The sequence below is a fragment of the Rattus norvegicus genome, chromosome 4 (assembly GCF_036323735.1).
Source record: "Rattus norvegicus strain BN/NHsdMcwi chromosome 4, GRCr8, whole genome shotgun sequence".
Lineage (NCBI taxonomy): Eukaryota > Metazoa > Chordata > Mammalia > Rodentia > Muridae > Rattus > Rattus norvegicus.
The window spans coordinates 25,572,838-25,586,127 of NC_086022.1; the positions used below are offsets into that span (position 1 = coordinate 25,572,838).

General features: G+C 39.8%; 2 protein-coding genes across 5 annotated transcripts in view; one reads left to right on the forward strand and one right to left on the reverse strand.

The window, feature by feature from the left end:
* The window catches only part of Grm3 (glutamate metabotropic receptor 3), a 281,504-nt gene that overhangs the window by 253,620 nt on the left and 14,594 nt on the right, over nt 1–13,290 (forward strand). The window lies entirely within an intron of this gene.
* Elapor2 (endosome-lysosome associated apoptosis and autophagy regulator family member 2) overlaps nt 1–13,290 on the reverse strand; it is a 195,387-nt gene that overhangs the window by 7,540 nt on the left and 174,557 nt on the right. Inside the window, exon 22 of one of the 4 annotated variants that reach the window (XR_010065695.1) lies at nt 5,015–5,101. The exons of 2 other annotated variants lie outside the window; for them this stretch is intronic. Coding sequence is in view for 1 of the 2 variants with exons in the window: in XM_063286607.1 (XP_063142677.1) it covers nt 5,087–5,101 (15 nt within the window). In the remaining variant the exon portion in view is untranslated. Of the gene's footprint in view, nt 1–5,013; nt 5,102–13,290 lie in introns of those variants that run through there. One more of the 4 variants, XM_063286607.1, reaches the window with a different exon arrangement.

Sequence of the window (13,290 nt, forward strand, 5' to 3'; positions counted from 1 at the left end):
GCAAGTAGTAGCTATAGAATACTGCTCCATTCATGAGGAAAATCTACTCCTAATTAAAATAGGGAGTATGTGTCTCTCACAAACACCCTTGGGGGTAAAAGAAAACTTTGCACGAAATATGACACGCTGCGTGATGTGATTGTGTGGGGCTCTGAAACACACAAAAGTAACCTGTGCTTTAAAGGAGCATTATAGTCATTGTCTTTGGGAGACAGAAGCCTGATTCCATGCAAAAGGGCTAGAGGTCACTTTCCGAGTCACTACTGAGTGTGCTAGATGGTCACTGAGGTACACAGCTTCTCCAGAATTCAGGCAAACGTATGCTCACACCACATGTACTTTGCCTTATGTAGTGGTTCTCAACCTGTGGGTCATGAATCATGTTATGATTCAAAATAATAGAGAAGTATGAAGTAGTAATGACATAATGTCATGGTCGGGGGTGACGGCATGAAGAACTGTAACAAAGGGTCACTGCATCAGGAAAGTGGAGAGCCACTGCCTTAAAGAAACCTTAGAATATATTTCTGAAGTGTTCAGGAATGAGGGACATTGAAGTCTGACACTTACTTTAAAATATCAGGAGACACTGATAAAAATTAAGAGATGAGCAGATGTGTGACAAAGCAAACATGATAAAATGTAGGTGGTATGTTAATGGTTTGTATCCTATAATGGTCTCATTTTCTGCGATAGTTCAAATTTTATTTTAAAGTGTAAAAAAAATAAACTCTGACAGAGCTGACACAAGGCTGACACAAGGCTGACACAAGGCTGTCTCTTCGCCATGGTAACCATTTCCTTTACTGTGTATGAGCTTTTGAATTTAATATGATCCTACTTATTAATTCTTGAAATTACTCCCTCTGCTGCTGGAGTTCTTTGCAAAAATGTTCTTGCCTTTGCCTTTGCCCTGCCAGTATCTTAAAAGTATTTTTGTAGATTTTTATCCTGCAGTTTCAATTTTCCAAGTTCTATACAAGGTTTTGCTCCATTTTGACTTTTGTGTGTGCAGGATGAGGAACGGGAATCTAGTTTCATTGTTTTACGTGTGGGTATTCAGTTTTTCCAGAACCTGTTGTTGAAGAGGGTGTCTCTTTCAATGCATGTTTTGTTACTTTTGTCAAAAGTTAGGTGGCTGTCACTGTGTGGGCTTATTTCTAAGTCATCCACTAAGTATTCCATCGCTCTCCATGCTTGTCTTTGTGCCAGTACCACATAGTTTCTGTTATTATCACTTCATGTTATAATTTAATATCAGATATTTCATCAGCGTCTTCCTGCTTAGAATCATTTTGGTATTCAGGGTCCTTTGCACTTCTATATGAATACCTAGGACCTATAAAGTAACTCAAAAATGAAACACCAAAAAAAAAAAAAAAGAAAAAGAAAAGAAAGAAAAAGCAAGAAAGAAACAGACTCATAAGTAGGATGAAAGTTAATAAACAGAACTATCCAAGAAATATTTTTTAATGTATTCAACATTCTTACCCAGCAGGAAAATACAAATTAATACTGCTTTGAGATTTCTTTTCACACAGTCAGAATTGCTGTCATCAGGATAACAAATGCTAACAAATTCTGGCAAAAAAAAATGTGAGAAGGGAGGAACCCTCAGACACTGCTGATAGGAATATAAACTGGTAAAGCCCCCAGGGAAATTAAGAGAAAGGTTATCACAAGCTCAAGTACAGAACTACCATATGACCCAACTATACCTCTCCAGGCTGTATATTCAGAGGGCTCTAACTACTACTACAAGGACACTTCTACATTTGCATTTATGAATGCATTATTTACAACAGAGAGGAAATGGAACCTACTTAGATGTCCATAAATATATAAAAGAATAAAAAGTGTAATTATTTACATTACGGTACTTTATTCAGCTGAGAGGAGAAGTAAAATTATGGTCTTTGTAGGAGGAAAAAGCGAATAAAACACTAAATCATTATGTTGAGTGAAATAAGCCAGTTTAAGAAAGACAAAATTGCATGTTTTCTCTTGTATGTGTATATCTGGGTGGGTGGGGGTAGGTGTTAAAACTAGGAAGGGGCCCATGAAATGGGAGGAGTAGATGTTTAAAAGGTGGGAGGGGGAGGGGAAGATAGAGTAATGGAATACATGTGATATAAAAAAGGGGTGGGCTATTAATGAGTGATAGGAAAGAGCAAGGGTTGGGGAGGGTAGAAAGGGAGGGAAACAAAAAGTACAACATGTGTGTGAAAATGTCAGAATTATTACATTACTTTGTATGTTGACTTAATTATTGAAAACAATAAATTTTTAAAAGTGGACAAAATGATCACACTGACTGGAATTGTCATTTTAAAAAATGCATATTCTGAACTTTCTCGTGGAGGAATACCTCTATTGACCTCTTATTTCCATCTGATTCTATCTAGGAATCTTTTCCCATTTTTCAGTGTTCTGGCTCTAATATAACAAGGGTGTGGGGGTACTACAATATGAAGAAACACTTAAGTCTTTGTAATAATTTAACTTACTCTTGCCCTGAACAATTCAGGCATTCTTTACGATATGGCTTAAGCATCACTTTTCCTTAAAATGTTCCCTGGCACCTATAAAATGAATTTTCCTTCCTTGAAAAATACTGCCCAGTTGAGAGAAAGCTGAGTGAAGTTCTGAGATGCCCTTCTCTCTTGGCTTCTATAGGCCCAATACATGGATTATCTTTCATTCTAGATAGTCTTTTCAAATATGTTAATACAACTCAAATCCTCAGAATAGAGAGATGTTATCTTCTTCCAGAGCAAAGGCAAATCCTGATTACAGGCCTACAAGTTTAAAGGGCAACCTCTCCATGTAGAAGAAATAGAAAGCATTCTATGCAGAGGACAGGTTCCCCAAGACAGGGGTTACTCTTCACCATGTGCTGGATGTGCAGGCATATTCTAGCTCTTTACACCCTTCATAATGTGAAGACTGGACAAACAAACTCTACCTGTTGTTCCTACTATAGATAAAAGACTGGTTTGTCTCCAACATGGGAGACTCAAGTCTGCTAAAGAATATGAGACCATGGTAGACCAACGTGTTGGCTCAAAAGTACAGTGACATTTCGAAATCACAAGAATTCTTCAGTTTTTTGCTAATGAAGACATGAAAATGATGGAGATGTGGTTTTGTGAATAAGGAAGGATTCAAGTTGCAGATGCTGATGAATGTGCGTTGACAGGAAACAAGTTCTCAAAGTTCCATAGAGCTTGCAGCAAACATGTTGAACAAGCCCTCAAAGCATAAGGGGTCCTATGTTTTATTGCCTGATAATGAGAAGGAACATGTCCAGTGGTAGGGAGTAGAATGAGGGTTTAAAGGCCAGCTGCTGAACACTGCTCTCATATTGATCCTTCTCTGGCAGAAGGACTTCCTTACTAATCAGCATTGGCTTCAGATAGTCCCTAGACTAACTAACACTGAACTTCATCACAGTATGAAACAAGCATTTATTTTATGGATTGAAGCCTGGTGAATTAGAATTCTGAAGATGTGGCAGCACTCCTTGCCTGTTAGGAACTGCAACAGCTAAGCCATCTTAGATTTCAAAACACTAGATCCTACCAAGCTTTGTCAATTACTTTATGGCTTCAGAGATATAAGTTAATGGAAGGATTGTTTCGGTTCACAGTTTTGGAGGAATTAGTTGATCACATGAGAAAGGTATGGAGTAACAGAAAGCACAGAAAGTAAATGTAAGATAAAGAACAAAGACTTAGGCACAAGCAACTTGCTTCCTCTAAGGAAGTCCCACCTCCTTATCAAGCAATCTTTCAAGAAACCGAGCCACAAAATGAGTTATTTCATAATTCAATCAACTCTGAAAATATGCCCATTGTCATGCCTAGTAGTGTGTTCGACTAATCTCTTAACCTTCACCAAAACAACTAAATTAACATGATTAAACAAGGCAATTTCAGAACCATTAATGACAGTTCAGTTGGTAAGTATAATCTTGTAAGCACACACACATAAGTTAGGTCTTCTGAGCCCATGTACATAGAACATGGAGTGATGGGCTCTTAGAATCCCAATGCATGAAATAGCCAAATCTTTGGAGCTTGCTGCCAGCCAGCCTAATTTACTAAGTGTGCTTCAAGTGAATGAGAGATCTTGTGTCAGAAAACAATGTGGATTGCCCCTGAAGAATGATACCTGAGGCCAGACCTTTGAGGGATAACCTCTGGCCTCTATACACATGCATGCACATATACCTGTTCACCAACCCTACAAACACAAGCACCCACATAAGTGAAAATGCACACACAGAAAATCAATTAATTAAATAAAAGCTGATAGGAAAAACTGCCTCAAGATTTTGTGCAGCTCCTGACTAACAATCCCAGAGCATTGGTTTTCTCTGAAAGATTTTCTTGAAAACAAATTCCCACAAGAACACATTTATACAGATTTGACTAGACTTCGTGCTTTCCTTTAACTCCCAGATGGAGTCATAAGGCATGAGGAGATCTTTGTATTATAAGAAGCTAGCCAAATAGAACCCAGATAAACAGCAATAGCCAGCTATCACCTAGAAATTTCCTTTATTCTCTAGCATTAACTAGATTGCGAGAAAATGGAGCAAAAAATACCCTACATTCTTCCATACATGGATTCTTGGGAGTAGGAGGAGCTCCAGTAGATAAGCTTCATCTCAATCAACAAATGACAGAAAATCTGTGGCCTCACACAAAAATCAATTGTGATGTGGTCTATGAATCAAAAGGTCTCAAAACCAAAACAGATATGCCAGCAATAACAACCTTGCTCTTCAGCATAGCACGGATGAATGGGAGATGGCAGTTTTGTTGGACACTGTGCAGCAGCTGAGCTGACAGTAAATAAGAACAAATACAAAGTCTATTTGATGTCAGATATTCTTCCTGTCTTCATGCTTAATCCCCATCTCCCCTGTCACTGACTCCTCAGGAAGATGATTATTAGTAGAAAAGCTAAGATTTTTCTGTCACAAAGAGGAACTGAAGAGCATGCATACCAATGGAGTCTCTTAAGGAGCCTAGCAGTGAAGTTTTCAACATGCCTGTGCTGGATGTAGTACCCCAGGTCACTAATCTTTCTGGACCTGTGAGAAGATTTAAACAAAGGACAAAGCAGAAATGAATGTAATATGAATGTGTAGAATATGTGCCAACTCAAGAGACTATTGGCATTGTTTCAACGTCTGAAAACATAGTAGAACTGTGTTACATGCTTGTATTTCCCCAAGTAACAAGCTCAGACATATTCTCCCATCATGAGTGATCCCACAAAAAGAAAGGCTACAAGTCACCCCAGGCAGGATTCCTAACTCCTCTGCTGTTTTGCAACAAGTGAATGAGCTAGGGTTTTACACTTCTCTGCCTTCTGATACCCAAGTCCTCTCAGTATGTTCAACACCATCAGTTCAACACTACCTGCGCTAGCAAATGTCTTTCTAGACACCTCTACTTGAAAAGGTATCTGATAAACCCCAATAAAATTCAGAGATATTACAAGAAACATTGCTATTACTGTAGAGCTATAACCCTGAATCTATGCAGGAGTCACGGTAAACAGACTAGCTCCCACCTTGTCTCTGTGCCTACCATGAGAACTGGCCTCATTAGAGTATTCTACATGTTTTTTTTTTATATTAGCTAATCAAAAGGTAGACTCCTCTGAACTGGAACTAACATAGTATATGCTAAAACCTGTCTAGAACATGCATGGTATGTACTCACTTGTAAGTGTGTATTAGCCACAAAGTACAGGACACCCATGCTACACTCCACAGACCCAAAGAAGCTAAACAAGAAGGGAGGCACAAACGAAGAAGCTTGAATCTCACTCAGAAGGGAGAAGGCAGATGGAGAAAGGGTACTGCATGGGAGAAGGAATGGGGAGGGAAATGGAGAAGGTTCAGGATCAGGTGTGGTGAGGAACAGGAAGGATGGACAGCTGGCCATGAGAACGAATGGAAATCTGCAACTGATGCAGGTGAGGAAGGGGGAGACTTCTCCAGGCCAAGACAGAGATAAGGGATAAGGGAGGTGCTCAAAAATCAATGGGGATGACCTTAGCTGTGACTCACAGCACTGGAGATATGGAACCTAACGAGGCCACTTCCTGTAGGCAGGCAGGAACCCCAGTGGGGCAAACAACAATCCATTCACACAACTTTCAACCTAAAATTTATCCTGTCAACAAGAAATACAGGCATGGGGGATGGAGCAGAGACTAATTGAATGGCTAACCAATAACCAACCCAATCTGAGACACCTCCCATGGGCAAGCACTAATCCCTGATACTACTAATGATACTCTGTTATACTTGGAGACAGGAGTCTAGCACGGCTGTCCTCTGAGAGGCTCCACCCACCAGCTGATTCAGACAGATGCAGAAACCCACAGTCAAACAGTTAATGGCACTTGCAGACTCTTATGGAAGAATACGGGGGAGGATGGTGGACCCTGAAAGAGATAGAAACTCCACAGAGTTAGAAAGAGATAGAAACAGAGTCAACTAACGTGGACTATTGGGGCTCCTCAGAGACTGAATCACCAAACAAAGAACATACACAGAATGAGCCTAGGCCTCCCCACATATGTGTAGCAGATGTGCAGCTTGGTCTTCATATGAGTCTCGAACAACTGAAATGCATGCTATCCCCCAAAGCGGTTGCCTGTATGTGGGATATGTTCTTCTAGCTGGGCTGCCTTATTTTAGTCTCAATGGGAGAGTATGTGCCTATCCTGGCAGAGACTTGAAATGTCTGGGTTAGGGGATACTCAGGAGGACTCCCACTTACTCATAGGAGAAGGGGGAATTGGGGGGGGGGGATTGTGGGAATGGAATACAAAGTGAATTTTAAAACCTGTCCAGAAACTCAGAGTGTACTCCATACCTGTGTATCATATAATCCTTGCAACAACCTTATAAAGGAATTGTCTGTAGCAGATGAACTGCAGATTCTGGCAATACAAAGGAGCCTCATCCTCAGTATACCTTTCTGTAGTGTGCTTCTGCATAACACTCTCATCTATTTGACATACATGTCAGATAAGATACTGCCACTTTGAAACCTTCTATTCACTTGTTCCCATGTTCTATTCACATACTGACTATCTTTCCTATGTTGACCTTACAACTCTACACTTTGACATTCCCATTTACAGTGAGTGAATGGAAACAGAAAATAAGCCTTCCTTAAGGCTTTGAGGAAAATCTTATTTTGCTGTACTCTATAGAGCAAAAGAAACTCACAAGATTAATCAGATTCTTCACTCATCAACATTTTAGTGTATACTAAGGCTGACTACTATTGTATCTGGTTTCTGTCAGTAGTCCCTGGCTACTACAGGTATTCACTCTCTAATTTGCATATATGTAACTGACTCATGAGCTTTTGCAAATGATTCATCTGTTTTGATTAACACTTAGAACACTATACACCCTTCTTGAGGACAATAAACTCTGGGGAAAAAAGATATTAACTTCTGAATAAATCAATCATGTCAGTCAGAGAAATGCTTGCAGCAAGAACTCATGAAAATAGCAAAGGGAATCAAGCTTCTCTTAAAAACTGTGGATGCCCCAAAGGCTACACTGATCCATCACCCCACCCACCATTATAGATATAGCACTATAGACACTATAGACACAGTAAATGAATGCAGAACATGTGATTAGGAATGCAAATAAATACACATTTATTTATTTACTGTGTATACATGTGTTCTGGCATGTGTGTAGAAGTCAGAGAATAACTTCCAGGAGTCAGTTCTCTCCTTACCATATGGGTTCTGGAGATTGAACAGGGGTCTGTAGGGTTGGCAATAAGCACTTCAACCTGCTTAGCCATCTCACAGGATCCAAAACTGTACTGTTGATAGAAAGGTGTTACCTCAGAATGTCAGGCATGGGATTTATGGCAACAGATAGTTTTTTTTTCTTTGACACTTGGTGGCATTACTCTTTCTTTCCTTTCTACTAGTGGTATTAATTCTAGTTTCACCAGTTCAGTCCTATATAAAGATTAAGGATTTGGGGACTATTTAAGACAATAGCATATCATTTTTTAATCAAAAAACGCATCCAGTAGTAAGCTAAAATGGTGGTCTATCAATGGGCCTTCCACACTTCCTACCATTGGAAGGTATATGGTACCATCATACCCTGAGTTAATTCTCAGAAGCTAATTTTAAAAAAAAAGCTTCTGATTATCTCTTTACCTCTCTCATATATCTTCTCACAGGATTTTGGTCAGTAAGTATGGTTTGCTAAGAAGAGTCACCTTACTTTATAGATAACAAACAGGAAGTAAGAAAACATACAAATGTTTCCTACAACTTTGTCTATTGTCAAAGAATACATCAAGAGTATAATAGGCTGCAACATCTTCCCCAACACCCTAGGAACCCCAATCCAGCCAGTGGTACAGGTTCCTTCCTGTCTGGAACTGTGCCCTAAGCAGACCTTGGGTACTGACTCTGCACCCATTCCCATAACAACCAGAGGAAGCCTGACTCTCAGGTGCTCTAACATGCCCAGGATCACAAGTGAGGAGACCACAACAACTGCCCCAACACCCAAAGTAACTGGGATCCCCAGGATCCAGGGACACAGGAACCCCCGCCTGGCCAGTAACACAGGTTCCTTCCAGTTTGAACCTTCACCAGGAGCAGACTTAGGGCACTAGCTCTGTACCCACTCTTAGAACACCCAGAGAGAGCCCAATTTCCAGGTGCTTTGAAACACCCAGGATCACAGGATCACAGAATCACAAAGGAAGCTTGACTCCAAGGAGATCGGACAAACCCAAGAGCACTGGAGCTCTGACACACTGAAAATCACAGTTGAGGCCACAATATCTTTTCCAACACCCAGCATAACTGGGACCCCTGAAGGAACCAGGGAAACACAAACCCCTACCTCACCAGAGGCACAGGTTCCTTTCAGCCTGTACCTATGGCTGGAGCAAACCCAAGGCTCTAGCTCCCTACCCATTCCTAGAACACTCAGAGAAAGCTTGACTCCCAGGAGCTCTGACATAACAGGATCTCTGGATCACAGAATCACAGAATCACAGGGTCCCAAAGACAGCTGGACTCTGAGAAGTTCTGACACAATCAGGATCACAAGAGGGACAGGCTCCAGTGAGAGACAGGAAGGGTAGGTAGCACTAGAGATAATGAGATGGTGAGAGGCAGGTGCAAGAACCTAAGCAACAGAAACCAAGGCTACTTGGCATCATCAGAACACAGTTCTCCCATTACAGTAAGTCCTATACCCCATCATGCCTGAAAAGCAAGATTTGGATTTAAAATTACATCTCATGATGATGATAGAGGACTTTAGGAAGGACATATATAACTCCCTTAAAGAAACACAGGAGAACACACATAAACAAGTAGAAGCCCTTAAAGAGGAAACACAAAAATCCCTTACAGAATTACAGGAAAACACAACCAAACAGGTGAAGAAATTGAACAAAACCATCCAGAATCTAAAAAACAGAAATAGAAACAATAAAGAAATCACAAAGGTAGACAACCCTGGAGATAGAAAACCTAGGAAAGAGACCAGGAGGCAGAGATGCAAGCATCACCAACAAAATACAAGAGATGGAAGAGAGAATCTCAGGGGCAGAAGATACCATAGAAAACATTGACACAACCATCAAAGAAAATGAAAAATGCAAAAACTCCCAACCCAAAACATCCAGAAAATCCAGGACACAATGAGAAGACCAAACCTAAAGATAACAGGTATAGGAGAGCAAAGATTCCAAACTTAAAGGGCCAATAAATATCTCTATAACAAAATTATACAAGAAAACATCCCTAACCTAAAGAAAGAGATGCCCATGAACATACAAGAAGCCTACAGAACTCCAAATAGACTGGACCATAAAAGAAACTCCTTCCGTCATATAATAATCAAAACACAAAATGCACAAAACAAAGAGAGATTATTAAAACGTGTAGGGAGAAAAGGTCGAGTAACATATAAAAGCAGACCTATGAGAATCACACCAGACTTCTCACCAGACACTATGAAAGCCAGAAAATCCTGGACAGATGTCATGCAGCCCCTAAGAGAACACAAATGCCAGTCCAAGTTACTGTATCCAGAAAAACTCTCAATTAACAAAGATAAAAAAACCAAGATATTCCATGACAAAACCACATTTACACAGTATCTTTCCACAAACCCAGCCCTGGAAAGGAAACTAGATAGAAAACTCCAATACAAGGAGGGAAACTACACCCTAGAAATAGCAAGAAAGTAATTTTCTTTCAACAAACCCAAAAGAAAAGAGTCACACAAACGTAATTCCACCTCTAAGAGCAAGAATAACAGGAAACACAATCACTTTTCCTTAATATCTTTTAACATCAATGGACTCAATTCCCCAATAAAAAAACATAGACTAACTGACTGTAAACAGGACCCAGCATTTTGCTACATATAGGAAACATACCTCTGTGACAAAGACAGATACTACCTCAGAGTGAAAAGCTAGAAAAAAATGTCCCAAGCAAATGGTCCCAAGAAACAAGCTGGAGTAGCCATCTTATATTGAATAAAATTGACATTCAACCCAAAGTTATACAAAGATAACAAAGGACACTTTATATTCATCAAAGGAAAAAATCTATCAAGATGAACTCTCAATTTTGAACATCTATGCTCCATATGCAACAGTACCCACATTCATAAAAGAAACCTTACTAAAGCTCAAAGCACACACTGCACCTCACACAATAATAGTGGGAGACTTCAACATCCCACTCTCATCAACGGACAGATCATGGGAACAGAAATTAAACAGAGACACAGTGAAATTATCAGAAGTTATGAACCAAATGGATTTAGCAGATATCTATAGAACATTTCATCCTAAAACAAAAGAATATACCTTCTTCCAACCAGAAGCTAGAAACAACCCAGATGTCCTTCAAAAGAGGAATGGATACAGAAAATGTGGTACATTTATACAATGGAGTACTACTCAGCTATTAAAAACAATGACTTCATGAAATTCTTAGGCAAACAGTTGGAACTAAAAAATATCATCCTGAGTGAGGTAACCCAATCACAAAAAAACACACATGGTATATCTTCAATGATAAGTGGATATTAGCCAAAAAGCTTGGAATATCCAAGATATAATTCACAGACCACAGGAAGTTCAAGAAGAAAGAAAACCAAAGTGTGACCTGTTCAGTCCTTCTTAGAAGGAAGAACAAAATTCAAGTGAAAATATAGAGATGAAATGTAGAGCAGAGTCTGAAGGAAAGGCCATCTAGACACTGCCCCACCTAGGGATCCATCCCATATACAGTCACCAAACCCAGACACTATTGCTGATGCCAAGAAGTGCATGCTGACAGGAGCCTGATATAGTTATGTCCTGCGAGGCTCTGCCAACATCTGACAAATACAGAGGCAGATGCTTGCAGCCAACCATTGGACTAAGAATGGGGCCCCCAACAGAGGAGTTAGAGAAGGGACTTAAGGAGCTGAAGGGGTTTGTATCCCCATAGGAAGAACAACAATAACAACCAACCAGACTCCTCAGAGCTCCCAAGGACTAAACCACTAACCACATGGAGAGAGCCATGGCTCCAGCCACGTATTTAGCAGAGAATGGCCTTGTTGGGCATCAATGGTAGGGGAAGCCCTTGGTCCTGTGAAGGCTCAATGCCCCAGTGTAGGGGAATGCCAGAGTGGGGAGTCGTGAAGAGTGGGTGAGTGAGGTAGCACCTTCATAGAAGCAGGGGGAGAGGAGATGGGATAGGGGCTTCCTGGAAGTGAAACTGGGAAATGGGATAACATTTGAAATGTAAATAAAGAAAATATCCAATAAAAGAAATGGAAAAAGTGTGGAATAATCTCTGTTGCATATACTGTAAACTATTTCTTCCAGTAATAGCACACGTCAATGAATGTGCAATACACATTAGCTCTCCATAGCCTTATAAAGTTCCCTGGACCTGAGTGGCAACTGGAGAGTAGTAGAAATGAGTGATTGTGTAGCTACAGAAATAGGACACTGGCAATGAAGGGGTAGAACTTAGCTGATGGGCCCTTGAAAGGATATATCTAAAATGTTGAAGTGTGGCTCTCTCAAATGGTCTAATTTCTTTATATGACTTCCTGGTCTGCCATATCCACTACATGCTCCACTCACAATTTTTCTGGCCATTTCTTTCAGGCTTATTGAAAATTAATCATGTGCTGTGGGAAACAGCCCAGCTCCTGTCCCAATACTAACCAACACCACTATTCCCATAGCCATCCCACAGTCATCTCACAGGGTCACAAATGCCAGCCCATTTGTGCTACAAACAGAAAAGCTGAACTGAACGACTACCTTTAAAAAGAAGGGATATGGTTATTTATGATGGACTGAAACCACTAAATTTTATTAGCCATCAAAGAGGCTCCTTTAACTTGTGTCAATTAACTTGTGTTTTCTAACTGATATATGTCCTACTTGTAGTCTCTAACCACCGTGACTAATAATGAATTCCAAAGACATCCAGCATACCACTGAAACCATACTGTAGAAACCAGAAGTTGACTTCCTTGTCTCCAAAAACATGGTGATTTTACCTTTAGGAATGATCACTAAAAAGTCTTTGATTTTTATGGAAACATCCCACATATATCATGCAACTGCTAGAAAAGTATAAGAAGGTCTCTAAATGAGTAAATAACCTACTTATTAATCATAGTCATCCTATTTAGTTATTTATTTAGTAAACATATTATACATTTGTCTCTACCTCTAAGTAGGTAGTCAATGGCCCCATGTCTAAGAAAATTCAGGTTAACATCAACTCATTTTCTGTACATTAGTATAGACAATATAATTATCCTATAACTCATACTGGAGGGTGAAAAGCTGTACAACCACTAACACATCCTATTGTACATTATGTTGATCAATTGACAGATCTTAGATCACAATGATAATTATAGTTGAGGTGCACATATTGTTCACACATTGTTATCAGAGTTCATATAGACCAAAGTGGGGAATACATTAGGTCTCTCTCTTGGATTTTTAAAATTCTAGTCCCTATTCCACTTGAATCTTATGGCAGAACCATCTTTCTTTCAATGGAAAGGTCTCTGGCTGAGTAGAAATGTCAACACAAAGGCAAAGGCATTTACTTCTCTAAAGTAGAATCTCATGATTTATGACGTGTTTCTGTTTGGCTAGGTGTGTCTGGAATTGGCATATGCTTAAGTGATGCAAACTAGCCTCATCTTGATGCTTA